Here is a 21,669-nt window from a genome sequence, read left to right as displayed (position 1 = left end):
GGTGTGAAGTCCATGCCAGGCCTTCGGGGCCTCTGACTGCATGGGGGTGAGGCCCACAAGGCTCAGCCTGGGTCTCTGATGATGTGTTCTGTCACATCAGGTGGAGGACTTAATAACATCCTTCTGGAAGTCTCTGCAGCAAGACACAGTCATGCTCATGTCACTGCCTGACGTGCGCCAGCTCTTTGGATGCTATGACATGCAGCTGTTTAAGGTGAGAGACCCTTGATCCCCCCGTGAATCCCTTCCAGAAACAGATGCCGGTGGTCAAGTTAGAACAGCAGCCCCAATATACACCACCCCAGAACAGCACATCTCAATAGATACCATCCCAGAATAGAACACCCCCAGTACACACACCAGCCCACACAAACCCTTAGCCCTTCACACACACACACACACTCACACACACACACACACACACACACACCAGTGCACAATGGGTCAGGGCTTTTTGCTCTTTTGAACTTCCTTATACAAAGAAAATAATGATCCATGATTCAGAATTTAGCCAATTGCCATTTCTAAACATATCAGCCATAGATGTTTTATTTTTTGTTTGTTTCTTGGAGCTAGAATCCCACTGTGCAGTCAAAGCTGGCTTTGAACTCACAATCCTCTTGCCCCAGTCTCTGGAGTACTGGGATTACAGGTGTTTCCAGGCCAGTCTTTTTTTAAAAAAGGCATTTTCAGGGTGGGGAGTGGAGAGATGATTCAGAGGTTAAGAGCACTGGCTGCTCTTCCTAAGGACCCAGGATTGATTCCCAGAAACCACATGGCGGCTCACAACCTTCTGTAACTACAGTTTCAGGGGGATCTTACGCCATCTTCTGGCCTTGTTGGGCACTGCACACATGTAGTGCACAGACATGCATTCAGGGAAACACTTGTTTGTACACATAAAATAAAAGCAAATAGAATTTCAGAAAACAAAAGATGCTTTTGAATCCAGAGCCATGGATGGGGCGCCTGTTTCCAGAGCAGTCACTGGATTTTGAAGGTCAGACAGGCATCGTTCCTGTGGTGGGATTGTCCTGTTCATCACAAATCTCACCTTTTAGGTTTTCAGGATCTGGTGCTTCTAGTTTTTCACTGCTGAAATAGATTAAGAAGAGTCGAGTTGGTCCTTACACATGTAGATTTGGACCCTGCTGGTGTTAGCCAGCACGACGACTGTTTTGTTGTCTGGCTTGGTATTGCTTTGGGTTTTTGTTTGTTTGTTTTTGTTGAATCAGGGGCGAGAGTAGGTCTCGATGACACAGTATTTGCCTGGTACACACAATCCAGTCACAGAATCAGAAAGGGAAAATAAAGACGCCAATATCAATATCTGAAAATCCAGATTCCAATTCTGGCACACAGGGTGGCAGGGTGGCTGCATTAGGTCATTAGTGACCTCCCTCCTTCCTGCCATGACCTACCAGGTCCCTGTGTCTGTTGGTGGCTGTATCTGCAGCAGCAGTCTGGACCATGCTGTTTGATCCTTTCTCTGCAGGGCCTGGAAGAGACTCTCCTCCCCGACTTCCTGGAGGACGTTAGTATCCAGTACCTGAAATCTGTCCGGCTGTTCAGTAAGAGATTCAAACTGTGGCTCCTCAGTGCTCTGGAAGGTTTTCCAGCCATCTTACAGATCTCCAAACTCAAAGGTAGGATTCCACACGAAACACAGACTCTGCAAGATGAAGAACTGAACGTTGCCACTAAGGCAGCTCCATCCAGCAATAGGTCATATGCAGTAACCCTCTGCCCCTCACCCAGGAAATGGGGGCAGAGCCCTGTCTGCCTGGACGATTTTGTCATTAGTGCTTCTTATAGGTTCCCTGGCTGAGCCACACCCAACAATCACTGCCTGGGTGTGTTCTCAGTGGCCATTAAATGAATACCCTGGTTCATTCAGGAGGAGAGGTAAAGAGTAAGCAACTACCCCCTCCCCCACACACACACCTTTCCCCTTCTGTCCTTTCCTAAAATAGTTTTTTTCCAAAGAGATGAGGAAGTTGGGGCATTTTGGAGATCTTGGGTAAAAATTCCAAACTCCTTGGAATGCCCGTCCTAGCTCTGATTGCTGTAATAATCAGGCCCTGGGCAGTCCCAAGCAGGTGAGGTTCATTCCTCAGCTGCTTGTGAGGAATGGATGAAGGATGTTGAAGAGGTTGGAAGTGCAGCGTGAGGGCAGTGGCAGAGCTGGTCTAGGCAGGGCTTCTTTTCTGACTCGTAGACGGTCTGCTTTGCCGTCACACTGGGGAAGAGGTGAGGACTCTACCAACCCCTTCAGAAAGTTCCACGTTCATTCCTAATTCACTCACAGAGGCATCCCTCCTGAGCACCATCGCCGTGGAGTGATGCTTCACCGTGTGAATAAGGGGAACACGCCACCCCTTAGCAGCCCAATCCCGATGCTAGGATTGTACAAGTCTCAGCCATGCTGTCCCTACCAGAATCCCTCAGCCACTGGGTGATGGGTGATGAGGAGGAGGCCCAGACCCAGGCTACCCAGCTCTCCCACTTAGCCATGGGTACCTCCCCTGCCGCCTGCACTGGTAGAACGTGCAGATCTAGTAACAGCCCCATGTGTTGTTCTCCACAGAAGTCACTGGATTTGTCAAAAGACTCAGGAGAAAGACGTACCTTTCCAACATGGCAAAGGTACGCTGCAGCTCAGCATCCCTGCGTGTTCCCAAGGCACCTGGTGAAGCTCCACATGTTCCCTGAAACCTGATGGTTACTGCCTGCAGGAGGGAGGCCGTTTCATCCCACCCACAGGCAGAGGGCAGACAGGGCAGCCCTCAGGTCCCATGGTGCAATGTGGGAAACCCATTACGCTGAAAGATTCCAGTCACCTCTGATCTCTCTGCACAAGAGAGAAAGTAGAACATCGTCTAACAGATGTGGGAGGGGCGCCCCATGGGCCTAGGCCAGCTGGTGTCAGAGGCGAGAGGTGAAAGGGCACCATAGCAGACCCTATAACAGACGAATGGGCAGACAGACAGACCCCCTTCCCCTCTACATGCGGCCCTCTGGACTCCGTGTGTCTGGAGCTCCAGTCTCCTCAGCTCGGAACCTTTGGCCTCTGTGGTGATTACATGGCTGGCGTACATGCTGGAGGATGGTGACACAGTTCAAGCCTCCTGGATCTGTAGGCTCCTCCCCACAAGCTCAACTCCCCTCAGACTGAAAACGATTCAAAGGCCTTTGAGTGAGTTGCATCTGTACCGAGTGGGGATAGACGTTCCTTGTCATCGTTCCCTCAACAACAGGACGCAGCACAGCACTTACTGTAATGGGTGTTCCAAGTGCCCTAGAGATGGTCTAAGCTGTAAGAAAGACTGCGTGGACTGCGCACAAACACTACATATACAGGGGGCTCGAGCACCTGCAAGACCTGGCATCCGTTCCATCCCACCCACAAGCAAAAGGTAGACAGGAAAGTCTGCTGGCCACTGGCTGGGGAGCCCCCCCCCCCGATCTCATGGCGGTGAACAAGAAGCTCCGAGAGGTTCTAGTCACCTCGGCAATCTCTGTACACTGGTATACACAGCATCTAGGAACCAAGCCCACGTTGATACCGATGGGCAGTGGTATAATGCCAGCACTCTGGATGTGAGCCTGAAATCCTTGAGGAGAGAGCTTGGACACCAGCACTACACCCCAAGTCCTCAGAGCTGGAGAGGAACTCATAGTGTCCTCTGTGACCCAGCCCCTCCATCCAGCAAGAAACCCTCACTGGGCTCTGAGCTGGTCCTCAGGCCATCCCTAGTCCCTAGCATATACACATTCATGGATCCGTCTGGAAATGACTGTGTCCTTGGTTTCACCCATCAGGGTGACACGTTTGGGTTCTAAAGTGAGCCCTGCTCCGAGCCTTATCTCTGCTCTTATGACTCTTTAAGGATATTTAATCAACAGCCCAATGCTGCTTCCTTCTCTGAGAAATGGGGATTGGTGCAGCTGAAGGCTGACCAAGCGCCTATACTATGAAGTCATGAGATGAAAAGGTTTCTATAGTTCTGCCCAATAGCTCGGTTAATCAGCTCTTAGAAGGTTACATTCATATTTGAAGGTTCTCAACACAAAGCAGAGACAGGGCTGGGAATGCAAATCCTCCAAGGCAGAGTGATTTCCTTGGCATGTGCAAGACCCAGAATCTGATGTCCAGAACAAGGAAGAGGGAGAGAAGGCGGGCTTCCAAAACCCCACAACCATCTGCTTAGTATCAAGGACAACACTCTAAGATACTGATCAGTTACCCTCCAGTTTCCTTTCTAGGGTAACTTGAGCCTGGGTGGGGGTGCTGAGGAAGAGGAAGTTTGGCAGCTGTGGCTTCGAGAGCATACATTCCATGTCATTTGAGATTTGATGTGAATGGCTGTACCGACAGCCACTTCTCCTTCCCCTCAACAGCAATGGGCAGGAAACTCTGTGATGTCCATGGGGATCAGTCATGGTAACATGACCCCAATTCATCGTTATCCTCCCTCTGTATCCTTAGACAATGAAGACGGTCTTGAAGAACAGCAGGCGGGTTGGCCTCCTGAAGTCAGATCTGCGTGCCATCATCAGCGAAGGCACTTTGCATATTTCGAAGAAGGTCCTGGCAGGTGACTCGGGCCATGAAGAGGATCTGGAGAGCCACACAGAGATGAAATGTAACCCTCCTTCACAAATCTTTCCCTTTGGGGCGAGTGAGCATGGTCATCACTAAGAAGGTCTCTGGACAGCAGAGCAGTAGTTACCTGATGGATTGGGTTCATGCATGTCTTCCTGTAGGGGGCGACAGGCAACCCAGGAAATCCCCTATGGCATCGGCTGGCAGGACCTTCCTGAGTGTCAGTCAGGGTGTCAGTGCCAATGCATGTTTGAGGAGACAGTGCAGAGAGAGATGAGGCTTCAGTGTTGCTGCTCGACAGCGTCTCTTTGCAGATGCCCTCCTCAAGGGAACAGTGCATGTGTGTGGGGGGGGGCGGGGAGTCATTTCTGTGTTGGTCTTGTATACGCACAAATCCAAGTGTCTCTTCCACCCTGTGTGATGGGATGGAGTTAGCACTGTGCCTTACCAAGTCCTGTTGACCTGCTATTAGCCCCATAGAATTTTAGCAATTCGCAGTGTAAGGGTCCGGCTGCTCACCACGGCACTACTCCACAAACAACCGATGCAGAGCGCCAGATTCCTCCCAGTTGACTTTCAATAACTGTAATCATCTTCCAAGAAAGGGAAATATCTTCTCTATGAAGAGGCCCAACTGCTGGTGGCACATTGAGTGTGGAGGATGAAGCAGGGGTGGAGAGAGTGATTGGAGGATCTTTCAGGAGGGGAGTTGATCTCTACCAGAAGGTGGCAAGGGGTGCCGGGCTCCATGTCCAGCCAGAATGCCCCAGGAAGATCTAGCAGCTTCTCCCTCTGAAGGCATAACCCCCTCGGCAGCTTTCTCAACGTGGCTGAAGCTGCTTTCAAAGATCCAAGCTCCTTCTGGTGTCAGCTGTGCTCCTATTGGACACAGAGTGTCACTAACACCTATTATACACAGAGTGTCACTGCCACATAGCAGCACTTCGGTTTCTGTGACCCAATGGACACATGGATTCAGTAACAAAAGAAACCACCTGCAAAATAACCTTTTCTTTGACCTTGAAGTAGAGGTGACCTTGCTAAGGTCGTGCTAGTTATTAAGCTACTGAAATACCCATGCTTTTGGTAATAGTGTCTGTCAGGCCCCTTTGTCACTTATGTCCCCTGCCCCTAAGACCTTGGCTGTCCCCAATCCAGATGCTCCTGGAATGCCCCAATTCCCTTAGCCCAGCAAGCTTCAGTGCTCTGTGCGTCAGTTCCCAATAGTAGGAGCTTTATAGGGCTCCCTCCAAGGGCACTGGCTTCCCCAGAAGTCCCAGGAGGGCATCCATACACTGTTCTTGTCCCCAGCCCCAGTTATCTATAGAGCCCAATGAAGGCACATGAGCCCCAGAAGCCTGCAGACTTCCTCTTGGCCTGCCTAGGGTGTAAGTGTGCCCACTAGCATCCCGTGTGTCCCTCAAAGAGGTTGCAGAATCCAGCCGGTGCATTGCTAGTTACTGTTGGTACCTGCAGGTTCTCTGAAATCCAGGGCCACAGCACCCTGCTGCTCTCCTAAACTCTGCTTACTGGACTGCAGCCCCCAGGAAGGAAGGGGAGTTCATCCTCCACCAATGCTACCTGGGACACCCAGACCTGATGTCACACACAGGCAGGGGTTCCACCTGTGTGAGTACATCACCCCAGGCAAGGCACTCACTGCCTTTGATGACCCCATCATTTGCATGATACTAATAAACTAGCTCGTTTGTGAAACTGTCAGGGATAGGTGAAGTCATGTCTGTACCGTGCAATGAGCTCATCTGAAGCCAGACTCTGTATAATTGCAAGGTGGAGCTATTGTCTCAAAACATGTCTTTCCACTGCAACAAGTGGCATAGATAGGACTATGATTATCACCAAGAAGGTGGCCCCAGAAATGACATTTCCAGCCAGAGACCTGATCCTTTGTGTTCAAGATGAATACAAGATCCTGAGACTCCCCTCTGGACTGTTCTGCAGGTCTGTCTCCACAGCTGCTGGGACATGAGTACCTATTTCATTCAATCTTTTATTTATTCCGCTGTCTCCTTGCAGGCTTGGGCTGTCTGATTTCTTTGCTGGAAACTTCAACAGATCTTGCTGAACTCCTGAACTGTGTGTCTTCAAACCTCCAAGTGCTTGTCTTCCAGGTACAAAACTCTGAATTTTTACAGGAAAGGAGTGGGTGTTGGTCCTTCTAGCTAAATTATAGCCTCAAGTACCCATCACTTAACCTGTATGACTCTGACCTTGATGGCCACAGACTGGTAAACTCAGAATTCATCCTTTGTTTCCAAGGAGTGTAGGCCTTGGGAGAAACCCTTTGAAGTACTGTCTGTCCTGAGGGCATGAGAAAGAGGCTCCCTGATGATCACAAGTATGTTGTGGTAGTGTGGGTGTTAGGAAAGGGACATGGCCTCTCACCTCTCTGACAAGGTACAAAATGAGGAGGTGGCATAGCACAGCGTGTGTGTGTGTGTGTGTGTGTGTGTGTGTGTGTGTGTGTGTGTGTGTACTGTATCTGAGTGACCATGGGGTAGCACACGTGTGTGAGTAGACATGTGACATGGGAGGAAGCAAGGTACATGGCTGTGCACGTACATGTATTTGGGTAAACAGGTACATGTTAGAATACGGGCTTCGTCTACAGATGAATGCAGGTGGCTGTGCACACAAACATTGGAAAGAGAGAGGTAGTGCGGGTGTGAGCACCAGGTGGACTGTTGAGAAGGAGGAAGGGTCTGCCTTTGGGAAACCAGTGTCCATCTGGGTGTTTTATGTCCCAATAAAGTGGTTTGGAAAAGCTCAAAGGTTGGGCATGGTGGTTCATACCTTTAATCGCAGCATTCAGGAGGCAGAGGCAGAGGCAGGAGGATCTCTATGAGTCCAAAGCCATCCTGGTCTATATAGTGAGCTCCATCCAGGACAGCTAGGACTACATAGAGAGAGCCTGTCTCAAACGACAACAAACAAATTAAAAGAAGAAGAAAGGAAGAGCTGAAAGGTGGGCTGCAGCTGTGTGTAGGTCAGTGGCACTGCACTTGCTTAGTATGTGTGAAGTTGACATTTCTACTTCTAGGACCACACACACACACACACACACACACACACACACACATACACACCCTCTGTCACTGGACTTCGTGGATTGCTTCTTCTGGCAAGTGTGCCTCTAGGGTTCTGGGCTTGTCTTCCATCACCATCCAAGTGGACAGCAAGCCATGAAGAGGCAAGAATGCCAAGAGAGAAGCTATAGCACCATGCCTGTGGTCCCCGTTGAGTGGGGCAGCTCGGGGATTTGGACCTGAGCTTAGATGGAATTAAGGATTCCTCTTCAAGGTGACAAAGAGAGCTTTGGAGAAAACATGAGACTTGAAGTGACATGTGAAAAGTATACAGCGTAAATATTAGCTGCGAGAGAGGCAAAGTTTGAGAGATGATAGCCCTGGCAGAGATGAGGGCATGGGGAATAAGGAATAGACACTGCAGGCTGGAACCAGGACCTTGGGCCTGAGAACTGGAAAAGGCTCCAGGCGTTCTCCCACCCCCCCCCCCTACTCTGTCCCTCCCCGCCTAATCTTCCTGGTAGCCCTGACCAGGATCTGCATCTCCAAGAGATGAGCCAGAAAAGTGCCGTAGGAAAGTCTGGAAGCCCTTTCCAGTTGTTCTTCTCATTCTTTGCTTTTAAAAGATAATCGCCCCAAGCTATGCGAGTGCACACCTATGACTAAGAAACTGATGCCGGAGCATTATTAATTCAGGACTAGCCTGTGCTACATAGACAAACCCTGTGGTTAAAAAAAAAAAAACAACTAATAATAATTGTTCCAGATTCTATACTGGACAGCGATAGACCGGGCAGCTGGAGGTTTGTACCATGTCAAGGATACAGACTTTCAAGGATCTGCATACTCACTCAGTCTCCATCTTTAACCAAGAAATCTTTAATGCCAGTCCTGTCTCTAAGTAGCCAGACTGACTTGTTCACCCTGCAAGTCACATGACACCACTTAGCACCATGAGCTGCCCATCTCCACCACCCTCTCTGCAGTCTTCACCAATGAGACGTGTTAGGAAAAATGGTGTTTTTGTAAGAGCATTCCCTGGAAGGGCTTGTTGCTATGAAATAGTTTAGCTGATTAAAAAAGAGATCCAGATGATTGTCAATAAAGCAGTCAGTGCAGAGCCTTGGGCCTGTCAAAGATGACTAATGGCTTTGGTTGTTAGCATCTGGCTGGATGCTAGCAGAGGCAAATGTCCAACTTTGTTCTCGTTTTATTCAGTTTGGACCCAAGGATGCTTTCTAAATGTAGAAACAAGAAGTACTTTGGGGCCACAGTGGTGGGACGAATGCTCTCTTGTGCTCATGGCCACTCAGTTGCTCTTAGGAAGCAGCCCAGCCCTGTGGACTGAGGATGTGTCTCCGTTGGGAGAACTCTTGCCTAGCATAGATGAGCTCTAATCCCCAGCAGCTCATAAAAACTATACACAGTGATGCACCCCTGCAATCCCAGCCTTCAGTGATGCACCCCTGTCATGCTGGCCTTCAGAGGTAGAGGTGGGAAGACTAGAAATTCATCCCCAAGCTTGAGGCCAGGTGGGGTTACATGAGACCTATCTCAAAAATGGATAGATAGATAGATAGATAGATAGATAGATAGATAGATAGATAGATAGATAGATGTGCTCCTGCGTTTTCATAGACACGATGTCCTTCAGAGAGGCCCTTTGTCCTGTATAGGTTTTCTGTGGGGGCAGGGAGAAAAGCAGTAAGAAGAAAAGACATTTCACTGTCTGCAGCCAGACTTCCCCCTCCTCTTCAAAGGCATACAGTTGCCAGACATAAATGGACCACATGGCATGACACTTAGAAAGGGCTTGGGGACACTCATAGGGAATACACAGTTAAAATTCACAGCATTCCGTGGTTATAGTTCACATGTGACCCAATGTGTAGCAATATATTCGCCTCCACACCTGTAGCAGTGACCTCGTGCACGCACACACATACACACGGGGGGGGGAGACAAAGACAGAGACAGAGAGAGATGGGAATAGCCTCCTCAGCCCCATTTTTAGATTACCATCATGCACTCCTAGATTATATAAGGAAAGGTCAAAAACTGGGTGGGGTAACGATGCGGGAGGGGGGTGGTAAGGATGCCTGGTAGGGATGTGGAGTAGGGATGTGGGGTAAGGATGTGGGGTAGGGATGTGGGGTAAGGATGCCTGGTAGGTATGTGGGGTAAGGATGTGGGGTAAGGATGAGGGGTAAGGATGTGGGGGTAAGGATGCCTGGTAGGGATGTGGGGTAAGGATGTGGGGTAGGGATGTGGGGTAAGGATGTGGGGTGAGATGTGGGGTAGGGATGTCGGGTAGGGATGTGGGGGAGATGGCTAAGAAGTGTGCATAATTAACCAGCCATGATCAAGTTGTGGTTTGGTCAGGGTTAGTCAGGCTGGGCTTTGTCAGTCATAAGAAGATTGCTGCTCTGTGGGCAGAGGGTGAGTCTTGTCACAAGAGGCTTATCCACCTCACGAGTTGCTTCTGGAATCAAAGGGGACTTCCTTAAAAAATGACTCAGTGCAAAGGAGACAAATGGAAGCAGAAATGTCAAGCTTCAGACTTGTTTGTGGATGGGGCAGTACTGTGCCTCGGGCACTGTATGTTTTATTCTTGAGACAGAGTCGCCTGCCCCCCTTCCCTGAAAACACTGTAAAAATTTTATGGCAGGGAGGCTGGGGGATGGCAGTGAGTAAGCAGACTGTGTGAGGAAGTCAGAGGTCAGCTTTTTAGGAGTTGGTTCTCCTTCTATCTTGTGTTTGAGGCAGGGTCTCTTTTGTTTCTGCCGTGGCTGTCTGGCCTTGGACATCCTGGAAATTCTTTGAAACAGGGTCCTTCACTGGGCAAGAACTCACCAGTAGGCTGGGCTGTCGGGACTCTTCTTTCTCACATGTGGTCTGGGGACCAAACTCAGGTCCCCTTGCTTACGGGGCAAACACTATCAACAGCTGTCTCCTGAGCCCAACTTTAAGCCTAATTTTAGGACTCATAGGTATCTGTAGGTCAGGACGAACAGCAAAAGCAGCCACTACGTCCTCCTTATAAGACTAGAAATTGCCCGCCTGCTTCCCTCTGCTTTGGTCCTCTTATTTTGTTTTTAATTGAAAACAGAATCTTCTCTCATATGATACATCCCCACTACAGTTTCCCCTCTCTCCACCCTTCTCAGGCTCCCCAACCCCGCTCTCCCACAATTCACTCCTCCTCCATCTCCCTTCAGAAAAGAGCAGGCCTCCAGGAGACAACACCAAACATGATAAAACAAAACACAGTAAGACAAGGCAACAGCCCTCACGCCTCGGCTGCCTCTTTTCTAACTCAGCCGTCTCTGTCTGCCTCTTTGTCTTTCTCCTTTTAAAATGTCTGCTCGTGACAAATATGTGCATTTGGAAACATGGGGTTTGTTGGTGGGTGGTGGTGGTGTTTTTTTTTATTTTATCATAAATGCCAGCTTTTTTTCTCTCACACACACAAAAATAATAGCCAAGCAAAAGCAAAGAGGAGTTTGTCAAGCTGGCCGCCAGCTTCCAGCTAAGATGGAATTTCCTTCTCACCGCCGTGAGCAAAGCCATGACCCTGAGCCACAGAGACAGTTTTGGTAAGTTCAAGACTCGGAGACAGGTATAAGGTGCTAGTATAGCACTGAGGTGGGGGTGGACTCCGTGAGACAACAATTGCTTACCGTGTTCAAGGCCCTGAGTTCAAGTCCTGACACTGAAAAGCAAGCAACGCAATGATAAAACTGCAGATAATAAATGTTTTATTAGATAGATATTAATAAATAGATAAATGATAAGCCAAATAACAAATAAATGAAAATGTTACCATAGTACAAATTTTAATGTTGCTCTGTAGAATCTATTCATCTTTCTCTTAATGTTTTGTATAATGTGCAACACAGACACAGAACCATGGCTATGTATCTGTTCATTGGTAGCGAGGTGATTGTCGGTTGAATAAACAGACTGTGATTCATTCTCAGTCCCTCACAGCTGGCCACAGAGAAAACTATCCCTGCTTGTGACTCATAAATTGTGACATTTTGAGACGAGCGTTCAGAGGTGGAGGGGAAACGCGTTCTTTGAACACTGTTTTTAACTGTTAGGAACAGCAATCCGTAAAGCCACCACTGTGTGCACATGACGGACGAATGAAGAGGTAATGCAGATTTCCTGCTGGTCTTCCTCTGTGTTGGCCAGCCGTGTCGTTGATGAAGATGAAGCAAACAGGAGTTATGAGGAGGGAGCCTTTTTTTCTCCAGTTTCCTGGGATGAATCATTTAGTGAAGAACAACTCCCCCAACCCCCCACCCCCACAATGTCCAAGGCATTTTCACGGGCACTGGGCAGATAACAAGTCAACTTTCATGGATTTAGAATCTCCTAGGAGATTGGTGAGGCGCACCTCCAGGTGTGTCTGTGAAGACACTCCCAGAATAAACTACCTGAGGAAGGATGGTCTGCATTGAAAATGTGTGGTGTTGTCTCCCACCACGGAGGGTCTGCGGAGTACAGGCAAAAGGGTAGTCTGTGCACTGTGGCGTGAACTGCTTTGCTCCATCAAGCCTTCCTATCACGACTGAGCCCTCTGTAATTGTGAGCCAAGCCCTCCCTCCCTTAGGCTGCCTCTGTCGGGTGTCTAGTCCCACTGATGATAACTAACACAGGAATTAAGCCTCCACTCCTACAGCCTAGCGCTAGGCAGACACAGCCTTGCCCCACCAGCTGTCAGGTGCCCTTGCCCCACACAAACAGAGCAGGGAGAAGGCAAGCCTTTTTCTAGATCAGTTTGCTCTTCGGGGGATTGCTGCTAGAAGTAGCCATGTGGGTGACACCATTTTTAATGAGGCACTCCCTTCTAATGAGCTCCAAACTTGTTGCTAACACTCATGCCTAGTAAAGAAGTAGAGAAACCAATGTGTGGGCACAGAAGAATGCCCAGTTCTGAGGGTGTCGTTCCATCTCCTGGTATACCCTCCCTGCCTGTCATTCAAAGTCAAGGTATTCACACCAGCAGTCTCCCTGCTCTTGTAGACTGTAGTCTTCACAAGGTTTAGAAGGCTGGGCATTGTTGACTTTACTGTAGAGAAGTCAACAATTGTCTCACAGGCAGTGCCCATCCCCCTGCATCCATCAAGGATGGGTGAACACTGGATAAAGGAAACTGTGGTAGCTTTGAAATGAACAAAAACATTCCTTGATGTGGACAGAAGCAATAAGAAGATGGAGTCCACCAAAGATACACAGAGAAGCCCTGTCTCAAGAAAAAAATTAAAGATGGCATCCACACTTCTGGAATATACTTTCATCATTTTACACCTCCATAAACTGCAGTCAACTGAGACCCTAATGATTGCCACTCACACATGCCCACATTGCTGGTGTCCTCATGTGAAGCTGATCACTGCCCAGAGGACAGATCACATCTGCATCTATTTGTAAAATACCTTGTCACCAGTCCGCACGACTGCGCTGCCTTGTAATTCCAAATCTCCTTCCGTCCTTCTGCAACATCTCCCTCATCTTCTCTCTCACTAATGACATAATTAAAGCACATCAGAGACATGGTTTTGCCTTTGTCTAAAAGGTATCTTTAGAGATTGCACAGGCTAGATCTCCTGTTCTGTTTCTTGGGCAAACATCAAGGGCAGACCTCTCTGGAAGAGCAGAAGGGACAGCACCCATCCCCCATATGGTGTACTTTTCTCCTGCCCCACACCAAATGGGTTTTCAGCTCTTTCTTATGGAGTCATCTCCAGGCTTTGGCCCTCTCTGTCTGAGGGCTGACCTGGAGGATTCCTTGAGTGTGTGTGGTTACAAGATTCAAAGGTCCCTTACCACCAACCACCCCAGCCATTCAGTTGATTCTGTGGTATTGAGGAGTTAAAAGCCATGTGTCTGGGAGAGACTGGCTTACGCCTGTGTGTCTGCCGTCTCTCTTATGTATTCATTTCTGCTGTTGCTGAAATGTAGGCGCCTGGCATCTGTTTCATTTGCTGCTTCTGGAGTATGTGGTTCATATACTGGAGTCGTGTGTAGAGGAAGAAGAGGAAGAGGAGGACCTGGGGAGTCTCCAGGACTTGCTGTCAGATGACCAGTTCCTCACCCAGCCCGACCAGGCCCTTTTCCACCCTCTGGAAACTTTGCCAACATCGGAATGTGCGAGCCGGAGTGTGGAGTCACCTCAGGTGACGCTGAAACACATGAGCCAGAGCTGCGGTCCCATGGGTGTGAGCAGCATGGTTCTCCAGGTGCTGGGCTTCCTGGTGGACACCGCCACAGGCAATAAGGTACACACACACACACGAGAGAGAGAGAGAGAGAGAGAGAGAGAGAGAGAGAGAGAGAGAGAGAGAGAGAGAGAAAGACAGAGAGACAGACTTAATAATGCATAAGAAATAGGAAACTCAAGAAGACCACACAGACTGACCATGGGGTTCCGGAACTCTCTGTAGTCATTTTTGTCAAGGGCAGTTATGATATCTTGTCTGTCCACTGCTGGTCAGGACAGGTGTGTCGTGTGTAGTACAGTGGCATGCCTGGTGTGAGAGAAAGGTGAAATTTGTAAATTGTGAGTTTGCATTCACAGTGCTCACCCACTGTAACCTGACTGTGAGTGTCATTTTCTCCCAGAGCTCCCCCCCCCGTCAGTTCTCCATCTCATTGATGAAGGAATTTAAAACAGAGATAGGAAATTGACACTTTATTGGGGTTACTAGGAATGAGAGTGTTCTGAGATTAATGGTAAAAGATGTGGGTAGGAGTCATGTCTAGAGATTTAAAATGTATATTTTGTTAAAATAAAAGTAGAAAAGATGCCATGGGGAGCAATACAGATCCCTGAGGCAGAGAAAGAACAGGGGCCCAGAGACTTTGTCCCTCAAGGGAGCAAAGGATCTCCTTCCTCCAAGGTGGTTGGAGGAAAACAGATTCCATCATTCAGACCAACCAAGGAATAATTATTTAACCACAGTATTTTGTTTGTTTGTTTGCTTAACCTGTGTAGCCTAGAATCCAGGGTGTATGTAAGGTGGGTGAATAATATCTAACTTTACCTTTTAGCTTGGGCTGCTCTGGGCTAGGAAGGACTCACTAGTCATATTAAGTTCTGTGTCGGGTGTGAAACCCCTGCAATTGGCTCATCTTTAATGTTGGCATTAGGTCAGGCAGTCTGTGGATCTTTATCATTTACAGACAGGCTGGTGCAGGGTTTATTCTAATTTCTAATCTAGCTATGGAAGAGCAACACTTTAGATTTCTCATTATGGCACTTGAAATCTACCCTTAATAATAATGATGATGGTAATAATAATAATGATCTTGGTGTATGAATGTGTATATACTTCATTTTCTTGTGAAGTGGTACACATGTGCAAGTATGTGTGTGTGTGTGTGTGTGTGTGTGTGTGTGTGTGTGTAGGCCAGAGGTTAACTTCAGGTGTCATTTCTTGGGGCTGTCTACCTTTATTTTGAGACAGGGTCTCATTGAGACCTGGGGCTTGTTGATTAAGCTAGGGGTCCTTCTGTCCCTACCTCCCCGTCACTGAATTACAAGAGTGTGCCACTGATCCTTTCACAGGGGTCACCTAAGACCATCAGAAATATCAAATGATTACATTACAATTCATAACAGTGGTGTTGCAGTGTGTGTCCCTGAAAGAGCTGACTTCTCACACTTCTGTCAGGAAAAACTGAGTATTGACCCAAGTCAGATACCTGACTATAGTGGGAGCTGAGTCTCTTCAGATGAGGAAGTTCTAGAACCAGTGTCCCAGGAGTATTGGCAGAAAGGAGGCCTAGACCTCTATGAAGGAGACTGTAACAGGAGAATCATTCTCCTTGGACAATGACCCATCTGCACCTGTTCTAGGGAGTTCTGTAGAACCCACTAGGACCACCAGTGTTAGTACTGGGCTGCAGTATTCAGCTTCTAGTAAGAGTATTGCTACAGCATGAGGATTTGTTAAAGAAAAGGTGTATCATCCAATGCTATTGACTGAAACATAATAAGGAACACTGAGTAGGGTCTTGCTTAACTCTGAAAACATGAAAAGGATAGATAAGGATCAAGGAGCAGCCAGTGAATGGAAATCACTAAGAAGGGACATCAGAAGTCAGGAGGGATCTGGGTAAATTAGTTTCACAGGATTGTTCCTGAAGATAGACCATGGTGACCATATTTATTCTGGGGAGTGGTGAAGGCTGAGGAACCATATATGGAAGATACTAGAGTATCATGGCTGGTAGGATCTCCCCAAACTGACTAGAGATTCCTTTAAGCGTACAGATGGTTCTAGAAGAAGGTTCAGAGTTACGTTTGGCCAGGCAGAGAAGAATCATGTCAAAGCTTGGCTGCTCCCTCTTAGCCAACAAGCTGAACAGTGAACTTTTCCAGTTGCACAGGATGGAGACCGGGCATGGAGCATCACTGAGCCATGTGGGAAAGATGATGTTACTGGCTGTGTGTTACATGTGACATGACTGGGGCTTGTGGATGGTGGAGAGATTTTTCCCAAGGTCGCCTCCCTGAGAACTATCTAGCAGAGTGCAGGGTTCACATCCTTCCCAAGGCTGACTTTTTCAGCAACCCTCTTCAGTGAGCCTTCCACTGATGGGATTAATTCTTAATTTAGTGATTTGGTAAGTGTGCAGTTTGTGCACATAAATTTCAGAATTCCACCTCCTCACCTGCTACCTGAGAAGCCAGAGCAAGCAGCTTAATTCCTTAGGGCTCTAAGGTTTCAATAAGCCAATCACTGGAAAATGCTTAGAACATAGTCCAACCCACCACTAGGAATTATTGTCATTTCTCCCATCAAGCTTCCTGCCCCAAGCACCCATCCTTAACATTCCACCCAATCCCATAGCTACCCAGAAGTTCATCACAATGAGCTTTGACTTATGTTTAATTGGCAGAAACAATAGAGAAGATATTAAAAACTTAATTGAACTAGGTACTAAAGCAGTACAAGCGGACGAATGACAGATAATCCAAGGTAATATGCATTAGAGATTAATTAAAGCCCCGCTGTTTCTTCACGCCTGCTGAATTAGCTGTAATGACTTAAACAAGCTAACACCGAAAAGTTACACGCCTCTAATTTTCATTGCATTCATTATTCAGCAAGTATGCTCATCATCAACAAGAAAAAAGCACACCGCCCGCCCCAGTCCCATCTGTACTCATCTTCTGAGAGTTAACGCCCCGTGCACTGCACATCTGTGACAGCCTCGTTCTCAGAACTATTTAGCACTGCCCTGCACCTAGGATAACAACTGTGTCAGCATTCCAGACTGACAGATCCATCTGTCAGTCTTGTGCGCTGTGGCGACATTCCAAAGATGCTAAGACGCCAAGGCATGTTTAAGAGAGAAATCAAAAGTGTTGATGATGTCAAATAAGGAAAATCTTTTTTTGAAGACAAACTATTTTTTACTTTCATCTTCTCAGATTTAAAGCAGAGAGAGAGGGGGAGAGAGAGTGTGTGTGCCCATGTGCACCCACACGCACAAGCATGTAAAAGACAGAGAGAGAGAGAGAGAGAGAGAGAGAGAGAGAGAGAGAGAGAGAGAGAGAGAGAGAGAGAGAAAACACACTATTGTATCCATCCTGGGGGCAAAGATAAAGATAGTTGTTTTGTCTATTCTGTTTCTCTTCCTGGGGGGTGAGGCGGGGGGGGGGGGGATGCTCATGTCAAAGGGGGGTGCTCATGTCAAAGGACAACTTGTGGGAGCTGGTTCTCTCCTTCCATAGGTCTCTGGGATCAAACTCAGCAGTCTCGGTAGCAACTGCTTTTACGAGTTGAGCCATCTCACGAGTCCAAAGACAGATTTTTGAGGTGTGGTGCGGGGAAAGGTGTTACTGTTGTGGAGAGAAATGCTTCTGTGAGCCTTAACATCTAATATTTATCTTGTGCACATCTCTGTAAAATTATGTCCACTTATGGGGGATTTGTTGATGAAATTAGACCAAGATGACACACTCAGTTCTACTTTAAAGTCATACTCAAAACTTTGCAAATCTTCCAAGTCCCCCAGAGCTGAGGGAATCACAGCCAACTCTCGCCGGTCTTCCTGGTGTTGTTAGGTCCGTGAGAGAGGGCGCATGAGGTAAATCAGAGCCTGTGAACCTCTGCAATCCATTACCTCTCAACCTAGTGTCAACTCACAGCTCCCCCCAATTTAATTGTACGTTTGAGGAATGGTAGAGGGGGTGTCTTTATGGGAAGTTGTCAGCTCTAGGGTGTTTCTTGAAAACTACAGACCCTCACTCCTTTCTTAAAGCAATCCATTGACATGAGTCATCTCTCCTGCCTTTTCCCGATCGGGTGTCCTCCCATGAAATCTCCACCAGACCTCAAGGATTCCACTGAGAAATTAGGATCCTCTAGCAAGAACATAGTAAATGCGCACGCACACACTTTCCTTAGGTCCCCAAGTGGGTGGCTTCTGCATGCAGGACTAGTATAACACTGTCCTTTTGTCTTTTCCTTTCTAACGCTTTCCCCTTGCAGCTCATCCAGGTATTGCTGGAAGACAAGGCCACCGAAAGCACCGTTAAACTCAGTCTTCCTGTGGGACAAGAGGCCCTCATAACCCTAAGCAATGGACAGAGATTCGTGATTCACATATCAGACATGCCCCAAAGCTCGGAAAATTCTTACTGCAGAAAAATCAATGCGAATATGCAAAGTGGTCTGTTGGAATAGGGCGTGAGGAAGCAGGCTTGAATTCTTAAAATATGTATTAAATCCTAAAGCTTTTATATTGACATGAGAGATTTTATGTATATAATAGATGAAGCACTTTATGTTTGTCCGTATTTTGGGGAATTGGTTTTGATCAAACTATAAACTAATTTGGAGAATAATTCTTTTTGCCTCTTGCTTTTCCTTTGGATCTTGTCGGACGGTTCTTGTTGGGGACAGAACAGAAGGCCAATGTAAGAAATCTCATTAGGGGTAAGAAACAGCTGCTTCCAGGGAAGGATACAATGTGAGGAAGGATGCTCTCCCGCTTTGTTGTGACCCAATCAAAACAGATCTTGTAGAAAGCTCCACCAGGCAGGAGGAAGCTCACTGAGATCTCCGGGTATCTCCCGGGTGTGGCTAAATGCCTGGTTCCTTACCCCAGTTTCCAAAACATGAGGTGGAATTGTAGATTCAAGAATGTCTCCAACAGGCGTCCATGTTCCCTCTGTGAAACAAATCCTAAAGTTGTTGAAATGTTGTGTATCAATGCCATACAGATATATTTTCTGCATCTGGTTATGATGTTTCAAATGAATTTTAGAATTCATGATTAATGTGATTTCTGGTGTAAATGAAATGACTTGAGAAATTTTATTGGTCTCTTATTACATGTGAAATGAATTAAATTCCTTTTAGTTCCACATATCAAGTGAATTAGAATTACCTACAAAAATGAGTTTAATTTTCCTATATGCATAGAAATGTTAAGAAACAGGAATTGGGTCACACCAGAATTTTTCATCCTTGGGGCTGGAGAGATGGCTGGGCAGGTGGGAGGGCTTGCTGCTTTTTCAGGGGACCCGAGTTCTAGTCCCAGCACCCATGTCAGACAGCCTGCAACCCCTGTAGCTCAAGGTCTGGGGACCCATTGGCCTCTTCTGGCTTCTATGTTCACTACACTCATGTGCATTTGTATATACACACAAATTAAAATTTCAAATAAAATTGTTTAAAATATACATCATAGTAGTTTTAGAAGTAATCCTATTTTAGACCCAGTTGGAACTCCATCATCTCCATTCTCATCTCTCTCTCTGGAAGTAGAGGTTCCTAGAGGTGAATTCAGACACTGATTCTCCTTGACATTCAGAGGCTCTGCGTGTCTCCTGTTTGCTCACATGTATACAGATAGTTGGTAGCTGAGTCATGGCGGGGTCACATGTACACAGATAGTTGGTAGCTGAGTCATGGCGGGGTCACGTGTACACAGATAGTTGGTAGCTGAGTCATGGCGGGGTCACATGTACACAGATAGTTGGTAGCTGAGTCATGGCAGGTCACGTGTACACAGATAGTTGGTAGCTGAGTCATGGCGGGGTCACATGTACACACAGATAGTTGGTAGCTGAGTCATGGCGGGGTCACGTGTACACAGATAGTTGGTAGCTGAGTCATGGGGGGGGGGTTACAACAGGGGCTGGTGAGACAGCCAGGGCTCCCAAGCTGATGTCCTGAGCTCAATCCCTGAAGCCCATGTGGAAGCAGAGAACCGACTCCCACAAGTTCTCTTCTGACCACTCCCACATGCACAACTAATCAATCAAATGTAAAAGAAAGTAATGAAATAAAATTTAAAAATAATACTAAACGGAGAAATTGAGGTACTGGGGATGTGGCTGGTGGTGCAGCACTTGTATAACGTGTGCAAGATCCTGGGCTCTGTCTCCAGTATCAGAAATTAATTCATCACTTACTAGGATGGATTGCCCACATGATGAGAACGGGCCTGGAGGTTCCTGGAGAGAGTGGATCTGAAAGACACCCAGAAGGATTCCAAAAGACAATAAGCTAGGCTTGAAAAGCCACTAGGGCCGCATGCCCTGGAGTGTGGACAGAAGTACCCTGCCCCAGAGGAGTGCTGCATTTTAACTCCCAATGCTCCTTTCTGCTGAGCCAGGCAGGAGGCTGGGAGGGCTGTGCAGTCATATTAATCTCCCTCTACTGGACTCAGGCCTGCAGACATTCTCAGCAGGACAGAGGAGACAGATGCTTGTTTGTCAACTAGGGTGCTTTGAGTGGGGTCCTATTCTCCACTAGACACTTAGGGTGGGGTACGGAAGGAAATGTGGGATACGGAAGGAAGTGTGGGATACGGAAGGAAGTGTGGGATACGGAAGGAAGTGTGGGATACGGAAGGAACTGCGGGATACGGAAGGAAGTGTGGGATACGGAAGTATGTGTGGGGCACGGAAGGAAGTGCAGGATACAGAAGGAAGTGTGGGATACGGAAGGAAGTGTGGGATATGGAGGGAAGTGTGGGATACGGAGGGAAGTGTGGGATATGGAGGGAAGTGTGGGATATGGAAGGAAGTGTGGGATACGGAAGGAAGTGTGGGGTATGGAAGGAAGTGTGGGATATGGAAGGAAGTGTGGGATACAGAAGGAAGTGTGGGATATGGAGGGAAGTGTGGGATATGGAAGGAAGTGTGGGATATGGAGGGAAGTGTGGGATATGGAAGGAAGTGTGGGATACGGAAGGAAGTGTGGGATACGGAAGTATGTGTGGGGTACAGAAGGAAGTGTGGAATACAGAGGGAAGTGTGGGATACAGAAGGAAGTGTGGGATATGGAAGGAAGTGTGGGATATGGAGGGAAGTGTGGGATACGGAGGGAAGTATGGGATACGGAGGGAAGTGTGGGATACGGAAGGAAGTGTGGGATAGGAAGTGTGGGGTATGAAAGGAAGTGTGGGATACAGAAGGAAGTGTGGGATACGGAGGGAAGTGTGGGATACGGAGGGAAGTGTGGGATACAGAAGTATGTGTGGGGTACGGAAGGAAGTGTGGGATATGGAAGGAAGTGTGGGATATGGAGGGAAGTGTGGGATACGGAGGGAAGTATGGGATACAGAGGGAAGTGTGGGATACGGAAGGAAGTGTGGGATAGGAAGTGTGGGGTATGAAAGGAAGTGTAGGATACAGAAGGAAGTGTGGGATACGGAGGGAAGTGTGGGATATGGAGGGAAGTGTGGGATATGGAAGGAAGTGTGGGATACGGAAGGAAGTGTGGGATACAGAGGGAAGTGTGGGATACAGAGGGAAGTGTGGGATATGGAAGGAAGTGTGGGATATGGAGGGAAGTGTGGGATACGGAGGGAAGTGTGGGATACGGAGGGAAGTGTGGGATACGGAGGGAAGTGTGGGATAGGAAGTGTGGGGTATGAAAGGAAGTGTGGGATACAGAAGGAAGTGTGGGATACAGAGGGAAGTGTGGGATACGGAGGGAAGTGTGGGATACAGAAGTATGTGTGGGGTACGGAAGGAAGTGT

The 21,669-nt window shown here is 47.8% G+C and overlaps 1 protein-coding gene across 2 annotated transcripts in view; it reads left to right on the top strand.

The window, feature by feature from the left end:
* Positions 1-18,520, top strand: part of Rfx8 (regulatory factor X8) — a 58,549-nt gene extending 40,029 nt beyond the window's left edge. For both annotated transcript variants that reach the window (XM_040729510.1, XM_040729511.1), the window contains exons 8-15: positions 101-214; positions 1,496-1,646; positions 2,588-2,646; positions 4,490-4,646; positions 6,644-6,738; positions 11,135-11,249; positions 13,624-13,940; positions 18,165-18,520. In XM_040729510.1, coding sequence (XP_040585444.1) covers positions 101-214; positions 1,496-1,646; positions 2,588-2,646; positions 4,490-4,646; positions 6,644-6,738; positions 11,135-11,249; positions 13,624-13,940; positions 18,165-18,359 — 1,203 coding nt within the window. In that variant the 3' untranslated portion in view covers positions 18,360-18,520. The remainder of the gene's footprint in view (positions 1-100; positions 215-1,495; positions 1,647-2,587; positions 2,647-4,489; positions 4,647-6,643; positions 6,739-11,134; positions 11,250-13,623; positions 13,941-18,164) is intronic.
* Positions 18,521-21,669: the final 3,149 nt, after the last annotated feature.

This window comes from Mesocricetus auratus, unplaced genomic scaffold (assembly GCF_017639785.1).
Source record: "Mesocricetus auratus isolate SY011 unplaced genomic scaffold, BCM_Maur_2.0 Super-Scaffold_100021, whole genome shotgun sequence".
Classification (NCBI taxonomy): domain Eukaryota; kingdom Metazoa; phylum Chordata; class Mammalia; order Rodentia; family Cricetidae; genus Mesocricetus; species Mesocricetus auratus.
Note: the sequence above shows the minus strand (reverse complement) of the source record. Positions and strands in the feature narration are given on the sequence as shown.